At 43.8% G+C, this 16,567-nt stretch overlaps 1 protein-coding gene across 4 annotated transcripts; it reads right to left on the bottom strand.

The window, feature by feature from the left end:
- Nucleotides 1–3,849: 3,849 nt before the first annotated feature.
- LOC107389479 (lymphocyte-specific protein 1) lies at nt 3,850–14,693 on the bottom strand. 4 transcript variants are annotated; one of them, XM_015965621.3, is made up of 7 exons: nt 14,414–14,693; nt 10,871–11,017; nt 10,191–10,526; nt 9,821–10,073; nt 6,506–6,604; nt 4,524–4,610; nt 3,850–4,124 (listed from the first exon to the last, which is right to left on the bottom strand). In XM_015965621.3, exons 1-7 carry the CDS (start codon nt 14,470–14,472, stop codon nt 4,026–4,028), a joined length of 1,080 nt encoding a protein of 359 aa, XP_015821107.1. In that variant the 5' UTR covers nt 14,473–14,693; the 3' UTR covers nt 3,850–4,025. The 4 variants fall into 4 exon arrangements, with proteins under 4 accessions (XP_015821107.1, XP_015821110.1, XP_015821108.1 ...); XM_015965624.3 differs by having other exon boundaries at nt 9,821–10,037; nt 14,414–14,691; XM_015965622.3 differs by having other exon boundaries at nt 9,821–10,070; nt 14,414–14,611.
- Nucleotides 14,694–16,567: the final 1,874 nt, after the last annotated feature.

Raw genomic sequence — 16,567 nt, 5'->3', positions numbered from 1 at the left:
TCATTTGTGGGACAAGTTCTGTTTTTAGCCTTTTTTTGTTTGTTTATTCAGAATGACTCTGGTTAGAAGGTATGTTTCAGTAAAATCTTTGTAAACTTCTCTTTTTTGATCCTCTTGGAGAAACATGTCTCTGCATTTAAGCATTGGGCTGCGTTTTTATATCACACCCAGAAGGCAACTTTGGGGTTCACATCTTGCCCAAGGACACTTCGGCACATGTCCTGCTAGGACTGGGGATTGATCCTCTGACCTTTGGATCATTGGACAACCATTCTCCCCATTCAGCCACGGTCACCCTGGGGTTGTTTCACGAGCAAGGCGTCTCACATTGCATGTGTACATTTATTTGAATGAAGGACGGTTATGGTAAATGATGTATTGTAACAATGAAGTTTGGTATGTTTGACTTATTTCCAATGATGAAAATGTTTAATGTACTTCGTATTCATCTTAGCTTCATCACACACATTAGCTACACACGCAGTATTATTGGTAGCTGCTCAATAGTTAGTTGTACGTCAGTAACCCTCAAAAGTAGTGCAGTAGAGGAATGATTGTGGACAGGCAGTAATCCCAGATGGCTGTACGTTTGAGAAGTTACGGTTGAAAAGTAAATGTGTCAGTTAAAATAAAATGGTAGACGCTGGAAGTTGGTCACTGATGTTAGAGCTAGTGAAGGTGTAGTTAGTGATGTCACTGCGACAGTGAGGGTTGGTTGGATCATCTGGGAGGACATTCTGCAGTAACTGGTTGTTAGATTACTATCTGGAAAACAGTTTGATATTCCAAACGTCTGCCTTTCTGTTTTTGAAAATGGGAATGAAGTATTAATCTCATCACCATACATGAAACCTACACGGGAACTTAACATGGGAACGGATGCTGAAAACCAACCAGAATGCTCTTAGTTGCTGGCTCAATATCACTTCTAAGTCAAATTAAATATTGTTTATGCTAAAAAACAAAGTACAACTCATAAAGGTGTCTTCCTCCACAGATTTCTGTGTGTTCAAGTACTTGTTTTTCTAATCTGTTAAACTATTAGTATTTTTTAAGTACCATGACTGTGCAGAGCCCCACATCTGGGGGTCTCGGGCTCTTTAGCTCCAGAAACACAGCATGGTCGTGCCTGTGGGACAGATGTTTTAGCCTGACCTCTGAGCAAGCTTTTAAAAGTATGGAGACTCCTGATCAAGACAATTTATCTGAGTTCCTGAACAAAGGCTTACTGTTAAATTAGGATTTGAACAAACAAAAGCTTCATTTCTCATGTTTTGTTGGAGTTAGAATCGTAATAAAATCAATATGCTATAAGTATATACATTTGCAAAGCTTTTGTTATTCTAGAAGATATTTATAATTTTTTTTAGATTGGGAATGGGTGGATAGAACAGAACAAACGCTGTAAAAAATGACCACATGTAGTTAGCGCTTAGAAACAAGTCTGTCTTTCTGCAAGACAGACGGCAGTTTGAATCTGAAGGTAAAAATCTCAGCTGGTTTATTTGGATCATATCTGAGGAAGGCAAATGCAGTTTATATTTTAAAACGGGCTAAGTGTACTTTTCTAATGCCTGTACCGTGTTATGCTGCTCCATCAGAAAACCAAACAGTTGTTGCAGAGTGAATCTTCCTGCTGAGGGCTCTAATACGGTCGAAGGTGAGAGGAAAAACAAATGTGCTGTTCTGGTTTATTTTGCAAGCTGCAGTTAGACTACAGAGGTCGGAGTTATTCATTTGAAGGCATAACTTTACTCAGATGCAGTGTTTTTAAAATCCAACGTTGCTGTGATTGAGCTCTTCAGAGGAGCCTGCTGACTTCTTCCTCGTGTTGAGTTTATGTCATTTATTTCTCTTTAATTTCACAAAGCTGCTGCTAAAAAAGGTTTCCAACATCCTTCAAATCTAAATGAAACTCAGTGGATCCCGCGGCCAGGAAGAGAGAGCAGTTTTTACATTGTTACTGAATCACTTCTATTCCTGATGTTGCTTCTGGGGAATTGTGCTTGGATGTGACTTCTCTGTTTGGCATTTCATAATAAACAGCAATTTTACAGATTATGTGTTTTAATATGTTTTATTACCACTGACGGTGCAACATGGTTCGTGCTGCTGCCTTTGAGCAAGAAGGTCACAGTTTGACCAGTAATCAAATGTGCGAATGGACACGTGGGTGTTGTTGTCCTTCACGAACTACAGACAAATAAAAACAACAAAAGCAAATCTACCAGCATAAAAAACTGGTTTGGAACGTAGTTTGTCCCATCTTCTGTTCTGACAGTAATGTCTTCAAAAATACAACACATGAGTTAAACGAATAAGTGATAAACAGGCTTCTGCTGAACTTGACACAATGATGCGCTGGTAGCCATCAAGGACTGAGAACCTGGATGTAAGAAAACTTTATTAGATGCACATGCTAGTACCAGGTAGGAAATCCAGACATGATAGCGTCATCTCATCCATGGTGAGAACCTCCCATTCCACCACATCCCAAAGGTTCTGGACTGGACGAAGATCTGGCGGCTGTGGAGGTCGCTGGAGTCCAGTGAACTCATGGTCATGTTCTTGAAACCAGTTAGAGATGATCTGAGCTTTGTGACATGGTGCATGATCCTGCTGGAAGTAGCATCAGAAGATGGGTCCATGTGGTCATAAAAGAATGGACGTTTAAATTTCTTGTGGTTCTTCGTCATACTGCGCCTTCGTTGATCACCAAGTCCCATGAGTGATCCAGCGTGTAGTCTCCATTGTCCCTGTTCATGGTCATTTACGAAATACCATGCAAAGGACATAAACATAACAGAAAAAGGGTGAGAAGGAAACAAGTGGAAGGCACACAAAAGCAGTGAAACACGAAGCAGAAAGCATGATTTAAAAAATGAGTCGTAACAGACCACTTAACAAGAGAAAAGCATGGACTGGGACTGCACACGGATCATAAACACAGCAGCAGAAATTCAAAAGATAGCTCAAAGAAGCCATTGGGATAAGGAGACGTGGACCCAAGACCATGAACAGAGACGAAGGAGTTTACACGCTGGACCACTCATGAGACACGGTGATCCGCGGAGAAGGTGCGGGCAGCAGGGGACAAATTCATCCTCTGAGGCCCGCTCATAATTGGATGTGATGCCACCAACATCAGAGGTTGCTCTGCTGAAGGTTACAGTGGATGCTGAAAAACGCTGGAAAGGTAAAAACCAGCTCTGTTTGCTCTGTGTGTGGAGAACCACAAAAAGGGAAATGGGATAAAAAACACAGAACAAACGTAGCAAAGCTGTTTGGAGTGGACGTGTCAGCAACAACACTCAAGCAGTGGTGTTAAACCAGGCTCAGGTGGTGCTGAGGGGTCCAGAGTGGCGCCAGAACACACCCACACCTCTACCATTACACCAGCAGCAGCCTGAAGCATTGCTACGAGGCAGGATGGACCATGCTTCGTGTTGGTGACACCAGGTTCTGACCCGATAGCTGAAATCTAGACTCATCAGACCAGGAAAAGTCTTTCCAGTCTCTTCTGGTCCAGTTCTGTGGGAATTGGCCTCAGTGTCCTTTTTGTTGCCTCTGTAAATAAAATGGTACGTCTGCATTTTCCACAATGTAAAAGTATCATTAGTTGTCAGGGGGCTTTAATCTGGGATTATCATGTAATTTGATCCATCATCTTCTCTCCCTGTCATGAACAGTTAGTCGGGAGGTGGAAGAGGTTTGTTTTGTCCCGTTTTATCTGCGTTTAGATTGGTTAGGGTTAGGATTAAAAGCTAGCTGTCTGGGTTAACCTGTCCAGGGCGTCCACTGCCTCTCGCCCAGTGACCGCTGGACACCAGAGGAGGAGACTGTTGTGGATTATAAATAAATGAAAAGTTCAATCAGACTTTTTGATGCATCTTTAGCGTGCTCAGCAGGAATGTCATGAAGATTACTTTATTCATGTAGCAGGATAACATAAATCTAAAGGACCACTATTCCTAAACCAGCGTTACAGTGTTTTGCTACTTCCTGTCAGTCGTGCTGTGAATCCTTCAGTTAAGTTCTCCATCATTTGTGTTATCCACAGGAATCTTCTCGTATTTTCCGTGACCAGTAATGACAAACTTGTACTTTTTACCAGCTGCTGCAGGCTGTGAAGAGATGAGACATGTATTAGTTTTACATTCCCGTCCCACTGCACTTAGAAACCATATAACAAATGCAACACATATCAGAAAACATTTAAAAATCCTTAATCCATAGATTTGATCAAATGTATGCACTTGTTTTATATTTGTGGAAAATTAATAAAATGATCAAGCACCTTCTTAGAAATAATAAAGAATTAGCTTAAAACCAACATTTATGCTGTTTTAAACAAAAAAGTAATTTTAGCTGCAAAGGACCAAAAAGCCACAAGAGGCCCCAGAGCTGCAGGTTGGAGGCTCCGTCCTCAGAATATTCCATCAATGTTGTGTGTCATCAGACAAATACAGACGGCATCATAACTCCAACAGCTATTTCAAAATAAAAGTTTAACAAGCAACCACCTTTGTTCTTTGTTCTAAACTCCCCGATGAGTCTCCGATTACCTCCCACATGTTCTTCTTGTGCATCACATCACCAGGCTTCACAATCTGAAGGAAACATCCCATAATAAGAGAGCATAAATTTGAGTTTGTACAGTGGAGGGTGTAGCTATCAGCCTTAGATCAATGTTCACCTGTTAGAGCATCCTTTTGTTTCATTTGCTTTTTGTTGTTAATACATCAGCAAACAAAACACATCATTTAGATCCATCGGGCCATGGTGCTGCCTCTGCTAGTTCTAACAGACTAGTCTAGCTGGTGCTGCCTCTGCTAGTTCTAACAGACTAGTCTAGCTGGTGCTGCCTCTGCTAGTTCTAACAGACTAGTCTAGCTGGTGCTGCCTCTGCTAGTTCTAACAGACTAGTCTAGCTGGTGCTGCCTCTGCTAGTTCTAACAGACTAGTCTAGCTGGTGCTGCCTCTGCTAGTTCTAACAGACTACGGCCCTGTCCACACGTAGCCGGGGATCTGCCAAAACGTAGATATTTTTCTACGTTTTGGTCTGTCATCCACACGAAAACTGAGTTTTTTCACACGAAAACGGATCTTTTTAAAAACTCCGGCCAAAGTGAAGATCTGCGTTTTCTCCGTTTTGGGTGTCTGCGTGTGGACAGACAAAACCGGAGTTTTAAGGTCCGCAACGTCACTTTCCGCGACAAAAAAAATTGCTGACATCACGTGTGCGACCTGTGTTTACACTAGCCGACAGCATGGATGCCCTCAGAGCTGCGCTCACTTTATCAATTGTCCAAGCGCTTTTTGCTTGTTTGTTTTTGCAAGTGGAATTACTGCTCCTTGTGGAAGACCATAGACGAAGGACGAGGTTAAGAACGGGGGAAGTACTGCCGCCTACAGGTCTGGCATGTCCTTAACAACGTATTTATCTGGGTACATGTGGACAGAGATTTTTTTTTAAACGAGGTGGTGTGGATGCAAATTTTTGGAGGGGCGGATATTCATTTTTTTTTTAACGGCTACGTGTGCACTAGACCCACGTCTAGCTGGTGCTGCCTCTGCTAGTTCTAACAGACTAGTCTAGCTGGTGCTGCCACGTCTCACCAGTAACATGAACCTCAGCATCTGAGTCTAAAGTCATTTAAAGTGAGGTTAACTTAGTGATGAAGTACTGTTTCCGTGCTGTCATTGAACCCTGAAACCATTGGGTCTGGGAACTCTTCAAATAACCCCACCCCCTGAGGATTCTAACGGGACCAATCAGCGCTGAGCAGCGTACGTCACACACCATAACGCTCGGTTTCTCATAAATAGTGAAGACGGCATCTGAAGTGGAGTTTGCTGCAGCTCTTTCCTCTGGTCTTAATGACTTGGGCACGTCTTTAAAACCACATCAAGAAGAAGCGCTAAAAGCCTTTCTTCTAAAGAAAGATGTTTGCGCCGTCGCCATATGCCATTCTTTACTACAGCTAGAAATCTACTATACTTTTTTCTGGTTCTTTTTTAGCTGGCTAGTCCCGCCCCTCATGCTTCTCTGCCTGTGAGTAACCAGACTAGTTCTCTGTGTAGAATTAAACAGAGGATGAGTCTGGCAGGCCAGGCTACACAGGAGTACTAGGGATTAGGAAAAGCAGCACGGCACAGAGGCATCTGATGTCAGAGCAGCTACTTACTCATGCTTACTATAGAAATGTCTCTGCAGTGGCAGGTTGATGTGTTTGTTGTCTTTCACTGAAAGTCTGCATCTTCTTAAGACAAGGTAGCAGCAGGCTGACAGGCAACGTTAGTGAAATATTGAAGGGTCAGTGTGGTATTGCATCAGATGAGGAACAACAACTGCTTTATTTTGCTTGTCCAGCAGTGGTGGAGGTCAAACATCCACAAGGAAACAACCCCAAACGTATGTGCAGATGCAGAAGCAGAGCTTCGCATAGGCGTCATGTTTTCTGGAAGGTTTGTGTGAAAAATGTTTTTTGCATTTGGAACTCACAATTGGCCTGAATGTTGGAGGTCTGTTGCTGCTGTCTGAGGGGCTTTTTACCCACTGAGTGATCCGGTTGGCCACGCCCACATTCACACCCTTTCTGTCCTGTTTAAAAACACAAAATAAAACACAACAAATGAATGAATGCACGACAGTCTTTATAGGTGGAATTTCCCTCACATGACACGGGGTACTGTACTAATGACCCAACTGCTTGACATGTCGTTCTAGCAGGACACGCTAACTACACAGTATGCTAACAGCTGACAGACACCCAAGGCAACAAAGAAAAGAAAAACAAGGTTCCACTATTCCAGTGTCAGACGTTGTGTGGAACTCTACAAAGGAGTGGTCCACATGTACTTGTGTGTGACCTCCACTGTTGCTCATGTTCCTAATGCCACTCGTTTGTTGTACCCTCATCACTTGTATTTTGCCTCACTGCCTGAGTGTATTCCCATTGGTCATTTGCATACTGGAGTCATAGGTTAGCCGATGCTGCTTGAAGACCGTTGGAGACTAAATTTGGTCGTGAGCATGGTAAAATGGTAAATAGCCTGTATTTGTAGAGTGCTTTCTAGGGTTCTGCAACCCCCCAAGTCACAACCCAATCAGTCATTCACCCATTCACACTCTGGTGGTGGTGAGCTACAATGCAGCTGTCCTGGGGCGCACTGACAGACACACCCAAACACACCCACATCACCCCTCTTCTCCTCCAACTTCACTGGCTGCCAGTCTGGGTTCATTTCAAGATCCTGGTTCTGGTCTATAGGGCCTTACATGGACAAGCACCATCTTACATTGGTGATCTTCTTAGTCCCTACACCCCCAGCAGGTCCCTGAGGTCCAGTGATCAAAGCCTACTGGTTGTGCAGTGCACCATGCTAAAGACCAAAGGTGACAGATCATTTGCTGCTGTGGCCCCCAGACTCTGGAACTCTCTCCCCCTGAGCCTGAGATCAGTGGACTCAGTGGTCTCCTTTAAAAAGCAGCTGAAGACTCACTTGTTCAAGCTGACTTTTGTATGACCTTCTTCAACCCCCTCTTTGTGAAGCACCTCGTGATTTTTCTCTTGAGAGGCTCTATAGAAATGATATTTTCTTCTTCATCTGACAGAGGCGAGGCTGCTGAGCAGAGGCACTGTCGGTCTCGCTGACCACCACCAACAGGCAAGGTACGGCAGTACGTTTCTTTATTCTGAAAATCTCGGGAGCTTCGCTCCGTTTCTGCGTCCGATTTCCTGTCTTTCCTTCCCCAAAAATGTCGAACTTGACCCGTTTCAGAGGCGTTGCACGTAGAAAATAGAGCCGCCGCGTAAGGGCCGCGACATGCTGCTCCTGAGACGCGGCCGACTCGCGCTGCTGACGGCTCCGATGGAAAGAAGGGGTTAGACTCTTCTGGGATTTTCTCACTCTATTCTTACATACTGCACCTTTAAGACCAGACAATAACTCAGGACCTACCAAATTACTGATGTGAGCATTTTACTAACTACCTATGATTCACCTGTTCTGCAGAAGCCTGTTAATCACCTGCTGGTTAAAGCCAGGTTGAGTTCCAGGTACAGTTCAAGAGATGAAATGAATGAATGGCTGTGAACAGTATCTTGGTTCTTTCCTGCTTCATGATTTCTCACTGTACTTTGGACTGATGCTAGCCCACAGACCCTACAGAGACTCCACTGTCCTCAGTCATGAGATGATTAACCATTGATCCATTACAGTTCCCATTGGAGTTCCACACATATTCCCCACAGCCATTTAGCTAGAGTAGTTTCCATTTGAAACCAGGAAGCATTTTGCTTTGGCCTTTGTCAGGTTTACACAAAAACAAATTCAGTTCTAATGAGGTCCAAATTAAGACCAGTTTCTCATGTCATGAATAAGACTCAATAGGTTCTAAAATCCCCCTATTTAATAAAATGCTTGACTGGATCTAATCGTTTTCTGAGTAATTACAGTCCTACAGGTGACCTGAGTGAGTACAGTCCTATAGGTGACCTGAGTAAGTACAGTCCTATAGGTGACCTGAGTAAGTACAGTCCTATAGGTGACCTGAGTAAGTACAGTCCTACAGGTGACCTGAGTAAGTACAGTCCTACAGGTGACCTGAGTAAGTACAGTCCTATAGGTGACCTGAGTAAGTACAGTCCTATAGGAGGCCTGAGTAAGTACAGTCCTACAGGTGACCTGAGTAAGTACAGTCCTACAGGTGACCTGAGTAAGTACAGTCCTATAGGTGACCTGAGTAAGTACAGTCCTATAGGAGGCCTGAGTAAGTACAGTCCTATAGGTGACCTGAGTAAGTACAGTCCTATAGAAGACCTGAGTAAGTACAGTCCTATAGGTGACCTGAGTAACTACAGTCCTACAGGTGACCTGAGTAAGTACAGTTCTACAGGTGACCTGAGTAAGTATAGTCCTATAGGAGACCTGAGTAATTACAGTCCTACAGGTGACCTGAGTATGTACAGTCCTATAGGAGACCTGAGTAAGTACAGTCCTATAGGAGACCTGAGTAAGTACAGTCCTACAGGTGACCTGAGTAAGTACAGTCCTAGAGGTGACCTGAGTAAGTACAGTCCAACAGGTGACCTGAGTAAGTACAGTCCTACAGGTGACCTGAGTAAGTACAGTCCTATAGGTGACCTGAGTAAGTACAGTCCTATAGGTGATCTGAGTAAGTACAGTCCTATAGGTGACCTGAGTAAGTACAGTCCTATAGGTGACCTGAGTAAGTACATTCCTATAGGTGACCTGAGTAAGTGCAGTCCTAAAGGAGACCTGAGTAAGTACAGTCCTATAGGTAACCTGAGTAAGTACAGTCCTATAGGTGACCTGAGTAAGTACAGTCCTATAGGTGACCTGAGTAAGTACAGTCCTATAGGTGATCTGAGTAAGTACAGTCCTATAGGTAACCTGAGTAAGTACAGTCCTATAGGTGACCTGAGTAAGTACAGTCCTATAGGTGACCTGAGTAAGTACAGTCCTATAGGAGACCTGAGTAAGTACAGTCCTATAGGTAACCTGAGTAAGTACAGTCCTATAGGTAACCTGAGTAAGTACAGTCCTATAGGTGACAGTGTGGAGGAAAAGTGAGTTTAAACAGGAAGTCTTCTGCCTCGGCTGACTTTAGCATGCTAGCTGCTCCGCATCAAATGCTTAGCAAATGTTATTATTCATGAGCGTTTTCAGAGGAATGAATTTTACTTTTACTATGTAACATGTCAGGAACAATGTAACTTTTCATGACACTGAAAGTGAAACGTTACATCGTTTGTCGTTTCTGTGCTGTAGGCATTCACTGAAGAAAGATCACCTCATCTTTGGGCAGCTGTTGCTGTTTTTGCCCTTTCCTCTGTTGCTCATCTTCTTCCTGAAATTCACGTCTGTCCTCCCCACACCTCCTCAGCTCCTGTTGGTTCCACTTAGCTTGGACCCGTCTGTGTCGGTGCCTCTCCAGCTCCTGGTTCTCCTCCTGCAAGTCCATGTGGAAGTTCTGCAGTTGCTGCTCCGCGCCCAGAATGGCTCCATCTCTGCTGCACACAATGATCTCTTTGTTTTGCAGGCTGCTGATTAGAGGTTCATCAGAACAGCATCAGAAACTTGCTGCATGATGAATTTAGAAACGGTAAAAGAGTTTTTTTTTGTTAAACAGCCTTGAGATCTGTTTTGTACAGGAGACTTACATCTGAATCTCCTCCTTCCTGTTTGAAATCAACATGTCCCTCTCTTTCTTCCTCCATTCTTCATCCTCTCCTTCATTCCTCCTCTCCTTCTCGCTGGTAGTCACATTTTCTTTTTGCTCTGGCATCTGGAATCGGCTGGAGGACATCCTGAAGGCCTGAGGGAACTTCTTTGTAACAACTTTGTTCTCCAGGTCCTCTTCTAGGTTCTCCTCCTCACTGCCGTCCTGGCTGAGCTCCTGCTGCCGCCTCTGTTTCTCTCTGCGCTGAGTCCAGTCACTGAAGCCCTCGTCCACCTCAATAGAAGGAGAACTGTCGGACTTCATGTCGCTTTGCCACCTGAGAAGGGATGGGAGTGCAAAACATAAGATTTCATTTGTAATGAATTAGAACAGATGTTTTCCTTATGAGCCATGAGTGTGAAGATGTTGCTGCAGAAACTGTTCTCTAAATGTGTAATGCTACCCTGAGAGCCATCTGTAGGGTTATTTATTAAGACTGCTGTGGGAAGTATGAGAATCATGGGGCTGGTTTAGGAATGTGGGTCCATTCACACCAAACATTTCAGTGGATTCCTTCAAAAACCAGTGGGCTGTAGTGAACTGGTGTCATGTCCAGTGTGCACCCGCCACCCTGCAGCAGGATCAAGCAGGTGTGAGAAACAGATGGATGTCCTTACTCACATGTTCTCCTTTGCTGGCATCTCGGTGTCTGGTGTAAAATCGTCAGGTGTCAAGCCATTGTTCCTTTGTCGTAAAGACCGTCGAGCTCGTTGACGACGCTCCCGCTCCACCTCCTCAGCATCTTCAATGCTCCTCTGGGAGGTAAGTCTGGAAAAGAAGGCTTTGTTGTTGTGGCTTTCAATAAGACAGAACCGTGTCTCCAGATACAGGTGAAACTCAAAAAAATCAGAATCTGGTGCAAAACTTCTTCTGGTTGGGTAATTCAACCCTAAAAACGTTAAAGGGTGAAACTGATGAATGAGACTGACTCGTTCCATGCTAAACCAGATGTTCCGTGGTTTTATTTGTTATAACTGTAGTGATTAGGGCTCACAGCTGATGAAAACCCCACGATCAAAATCTCAGATGATTAGAATATTGTGAAAAATATTCTAGACTCAAAGTGTTACACTCTAATCAGCTAATAATCCAGAACACCTGCAGAGGTTCCTGAGCCTTTAGATGGTCTCTCAGTCTCAGCTGGATTGCTGGCATTAATGAACGTTTGCATCAGATTAAAATTTTCCAGTTTCACCTGTAGATGAGGAGGTCATTTGTGTGTGTGTGTGTGTGTGGGTGGGGGAGGGGGGGGGGGGGGGGAATGTTGCAAATTCTAGAGATTCTTAGAGATGTTTGGTCGATAGACTTCATTACATAAAGTTCTCCTAGAAATCATCAATTGAGGAGCTGACTGGTAACATCTAATTATAACTGAGAGCTCCGTGGTCTAGGGAAAGGGCGTCTGACCTGAGACTGGGAGATCGTGGGTTCAAATCCACGGTCGGGTCATACAGTACCAGTGACTTTAAAAATGGGACCCAGTGCTTGCCTGTCTGACTCTCGGCATTAAAGGATCGGATTGGGGGTTAAACCACCAAATGGTTCTAGAGCGTGGCCGTGTGTGCAGCTCATGGCTCCCCACAGGGCTGGGTCAAAGGCAGAGAAATAATTTCATCAGTGTGTGACAACTAATGGGACTTTAAAAGAAATGTATACATCTCATAAATATTTTAAATCCTGCTAATGTTAAAGAATAGCTGGTGTATAAAGTTTAAATTTCCCCTTGCAGCAAGTTCAAATAAACTTTTTGCTATCACTGCAGGAGTCAAACAGGTTCTCCTCCACCTTTTGTTGTTCTCCTGTAAACTGACACCGCAGACTTGCATGAGCTTGCTGCTTCCCAGAACCTTTCCATGAAAAATGAGTGACAAAGTGCCCCCCAGCCCCGTAGGCCAGTGTGATGCATGTATGTGGTCAGAATGATGCATCCAGACTGACTCATTAAGATGACAGAGCAGACAGCTTCAATACATCATTCAGTACGTATAAATGTGACAAGCAAACCCGTGGTTATGAGCTGGATGAAAAACTCCAATGACTGAATAATAACATGTTTGGTTTTGAGCCTGAGAGTCTAACCGGATCTGTAATGCAGACTTGAATGATGGAAGACATCTGTGAGATTAAGTCACTTCGCTAAAACAAGTCAAGGCAACGAAGGGCATTAACTCACTCTGACACATCAGCACAGAGACTTCCACCTCCCAGAGAGGCAAACAACGTAACCCAGCGATGGTTGTAAACGTGCCTTAAGACTGAGCCAAGCAGAATGTGTCACCATCAATGTGCAGACCAACAAAGCAGCTGTCAGCTTTAGTTTCAAAAACAAGCGAAACACACACTCAAGCAAGTACTCTCCCCTCACCTTTGTGAACCCGTTTAGAACTCCTGTTAAAGACCCATCCATCCATCATGGGGTTACAGGGGTAATCATCAGCGTAGGACCCTGGACCTCTGCCTCTCCAGCTTCCTGATCTGGCTCATCCAGAGGCATTCCCAATAATCTCTCTGTTGAGTCCCAGGTCTGCTCCGAGTTTTCATCCAAATCTAAAACCCTGACATGGATGACGTCCAGATGGCATCTTTACCAGATACCCAGACCACATCAGATGTCCACCCTCAGCTCCTGGTCAGAGCCGAGGGTTGGAATGTGGTCTGATCGGTAAATCAATAAGTTTGTGTTTCAGCTCAGGTAACTTATCACTGTGGTCAACACCTACAGGGTCCTTACTGCTGCAGATACTGTCACAATTCATGCATTCTACTATTGAACAGGACACAGTTCCTGCAGCGCTGGTTGTGCTGCTTTTGTTTCAGCTTAGTCTTGGTAGGTATTCACGTACAAAGTTTCATGCATCATTTGATGTTTTTCTGCTCAAAATTAACCAACAAACAAATAAAAACTACAAAACGCTTTTAAAAACTAATGACCCTCTGTTTGCCATGAGATTTATTCTCTCTCTCTATATATATACAGTATACGTATGTATGTATACATATATATATATATATATATATATATATATATATATATATATATTTATACATATATGTGTGTGTATGTTTATATATATATGTGTGTGTGTGTGTGTGTGTGTGTGTGTGTGTGTGTGTGTGTGTGTGTGTGTGTGTGTGTGTGTGTGTGTGTGTGTGTGTGTGCAAATTCAAGCTGCTTAAAACTTAGATTTATTCCCTCCAGGTTGGTCCAATAACACAAATAAATATTGGGTTTATGAAATAGTCTGTAAGCAATGAAATGCAGTCTCACCAGTGATTCCTTATTCTACATCAGCCTCCTTCATTATTTTGATGGTGTTGTTGGAACAGTCCTGATGTTTTTATTTGTAATTTCTGCTGCAGTAACGTCTGACTGCAGCTCGAAGGTGAAAACAGGAACAGACTTGTGACTGTTTGTTTTTCTTTTTTCTGCAGCTTCTCTCTGGTGTGTGGGCGAGGATATAACACAGTTCTGATCAAACAGAGGGATCGATACCGCGTTAGGTGGAAGATGAGAGTCTACATGTTACATGTTTGAGCGCAGACTCTGAAGTCATCACCAGCAGGTCATGAGGGTGTTGGCATGAGGCAGGAAATGCAACAAGAGAAGTTTTTATCTAAAAAGGGTCAGAGTGGAAACAAACAGGATGAAATCCTAAAAAACAAACAATAGCCAGGCTCAAGGGGGATTCCTCTCTGACATCGGTTCCCTCTTCCAGAGACATTTGTGTCCCAGCTGCTCTAAAGTCTGAGGTCACTAGATAAACATCTGCTGTTCTGCAGTATTTTTGCTCTGTGGTTTGTTTTAGACAAACATAAAGAACAGAAGGATTAATGTGTTATTATGTCAAAGAGGTTAAGTGAATTCACAATCCCCTAATACCCTCAAAACCCTGAGTGACCCAAAACACTTCCAGTAATCCCACTCTGCTCCCCGCAGGGCAAACATGTTTACCATAAAATATTGACACCATAAATATCGAAACAGACACTTTTATGACAAACCCTTAGGTTTTCACACAGTTAGTGTGTGTGTGTGCATGCATGTGTGTGTGTGTGTGTGTGTGTGTGTGCACGCACGTGTGTGGGGGGTTTAAATATTAACCTGAACTGCTGTTTTCTCTGTGAAACCAACAGAAACCAGGAGCAGAAGGATCTGAAACGTACCTCATCAGGTTCTGTAAGCCCTGCTTGCTGGAGTTTCTCCTCACCAGAGCTTTGGACATCTTTACTTTAGTTTAGCTTCTTCTTGTCTCCGGCTTGTAGAAATAAAAAGGTTCACTTTGTCCACGAGGATCAGCGCTCTCCTCCTCCTCTCCTCCTGGATCAGCTGAGACCAGATTTCAGTCCTGATGAAGCTGCACCAAACCCCTGAGAGATAAAGAAGTGTGTGAGAGAAACTCCGGACTAATGCCTCATCACACACGCAGAGATCTGTGTCATGTGGAGCAAAGTTGATTGAGACAACCTCTTTTCTTTGGAGGAGGCTGGATTTCCAGCCCTATACTCTCCTCCCTCCTCGCACATACCTCACCTCCTCCCTTGCTTCACATGTGGTTTTCATCAAAGAACTCTGAGCAGCAGGGCTTTAGTCAAATTCCTAATTCCTTCATTACCAGCTGCATTTCTCTGTTATCTACAGCCATGGAGTCTGCCTGAGGAGGTCTGAAAGACAATAACCTCTTCCTCACCAAAAGAAAAAAAACTATCCCAACCAAAGCTGCCCTCTGCTCCTCCCTCCCTAACGTTGTGGTAGCAGTTTGGGAGAAAGGCGCACAGATAAAGGAGGGTGTTGGTACCAGGTGGTACCAGAATCCAAAAGCTTTGCTTTGGGTCACAGCATAGAAACTGTTATGGACTAAAACAAACACAGTACTGCTTTTATGTGAATTAACACAACCGTCAAAAACGTTTCCATTTACAAAAACTGTTTCACATGTTTTATGAGTGAAACAGCATTTGAGCAATTAACTAATACAGGTCCTTCTAAAAAAATGTGCATATTGTGATAAAGTTCATTATTGTCTGTAATGTACTGATAAACATTAGACTTTCATATATATTAGATTCATTACACACAACTGAAGTAGTTCAAGCCTCTTATTGTTTCTAATATTGATGATTTTGGCATACAGCTCATGAAAACCCAAAACTCCTATCTCAGATAATCAGCATATCATGAAAAGGTTCTCTAAACGAGCTATTAACCTAATCATCTGAATCAACTAATTAACTCTAAACACCTGCAAAAGATTCCTGAGGCTTTTAAAAACTCCCAGCCTAGTTCATTACTCAAAACCGCAATCATGGTTAAGCTGCCGACTTGACTGCTGTCCAGAAGGCCATCATTGACACCCTCAAGCAAGAGGGTAAGACACAGAAAGAAATTTCTGAACGAATAGGCTGTTCCCAGAGTGCTGTATCAAGGCACCTCAGCGGGAAGTCTGTGGGAAGGAAAAAGTGTGGCAGAAAACGCTGCACAACGAGAAGAGGTGACCGGACCCTGAGGAAGATTGTGGAGAAGGACCGATTCCAGACCTTGGGGGACCTGCGGAAGCAGTGGACTGAGTCTGGAGTAGAAACATCCAGAGCCACCGTGTACAGGCGTGTGCAGGAAATGGGCTACAGGTGCAGCATTCCCCAGGTCAAGCCACTTTTGAACCAGAAACAGCGGCAGAAGCGCCTGACCTGGGCTACAGAGAAGCCGCACTGGACTGTTGCTCAGTGGTCCAAAGTACTTTTTTCAGATGAAAGCTAATTTTGCATGTCATTCGGAAATCAAGGTGCCAGAGTCTGGAGGAAGACTGGGCAGAGGGAAATGCCAAAATGCCTGAAGTCCACTGTCAAGTACCCGCAGTCAGTGATGGTCTGGGGTGCCATGTCAGCTGCTGGTGTTGGTCCACTGTGTTTTATCAAGGGCAGGGTCAATGCAGCGCTCCTGGAGCTTCTCTCTTTTAGAGCTGGAGGTCAGATCACCATGCAGAGACTGCACGGGGACTGTGGAGGACAGACACCTTCAGCAGCAGCTTGTGAAAAAAACTTAATGAGCGCGGCGTCAATGGCAATAAAAAGCAAGTTAAGTTCAAATAAATGGAAATCCAGAGACACTGCCCCATACCCCCTTTATGTCGCCATTGTGTAATATTTTGTAAGAAGGAACACAATGGCACGGACACGAACTGATCACTTACTGTATAAACAACATAAAGCTTCCAGATGCCGCTTCAACATTGCAGCAACTTCACAGCATTGTTTTGTAAAAGTGAGTCGTTGTATTTCTGAGTGTGAGCATCTAAGGTTTCAATCCTGCAGGAATTCCTT

The sequence above is a fragment of the Nothobranchius furzeri genome, chromosome 14, assembly GCF_043380555.1.
Source record: "Nothobranchius furzeri strain GRZ-AD chromosome 14, NfurGRZ-RIMD1, whole genome shotgun sequence".
Lineage (NCBI taxonomy): Eukaryota > Metazoa > Chordata > Actinopteri > Cyprinodontiformes > Nothobranchiidae > Nothobranchius > Nothobranchius furzeri.
This window is presented reverse-complemented; position numbering and strand designations above follow the sequence as displayed.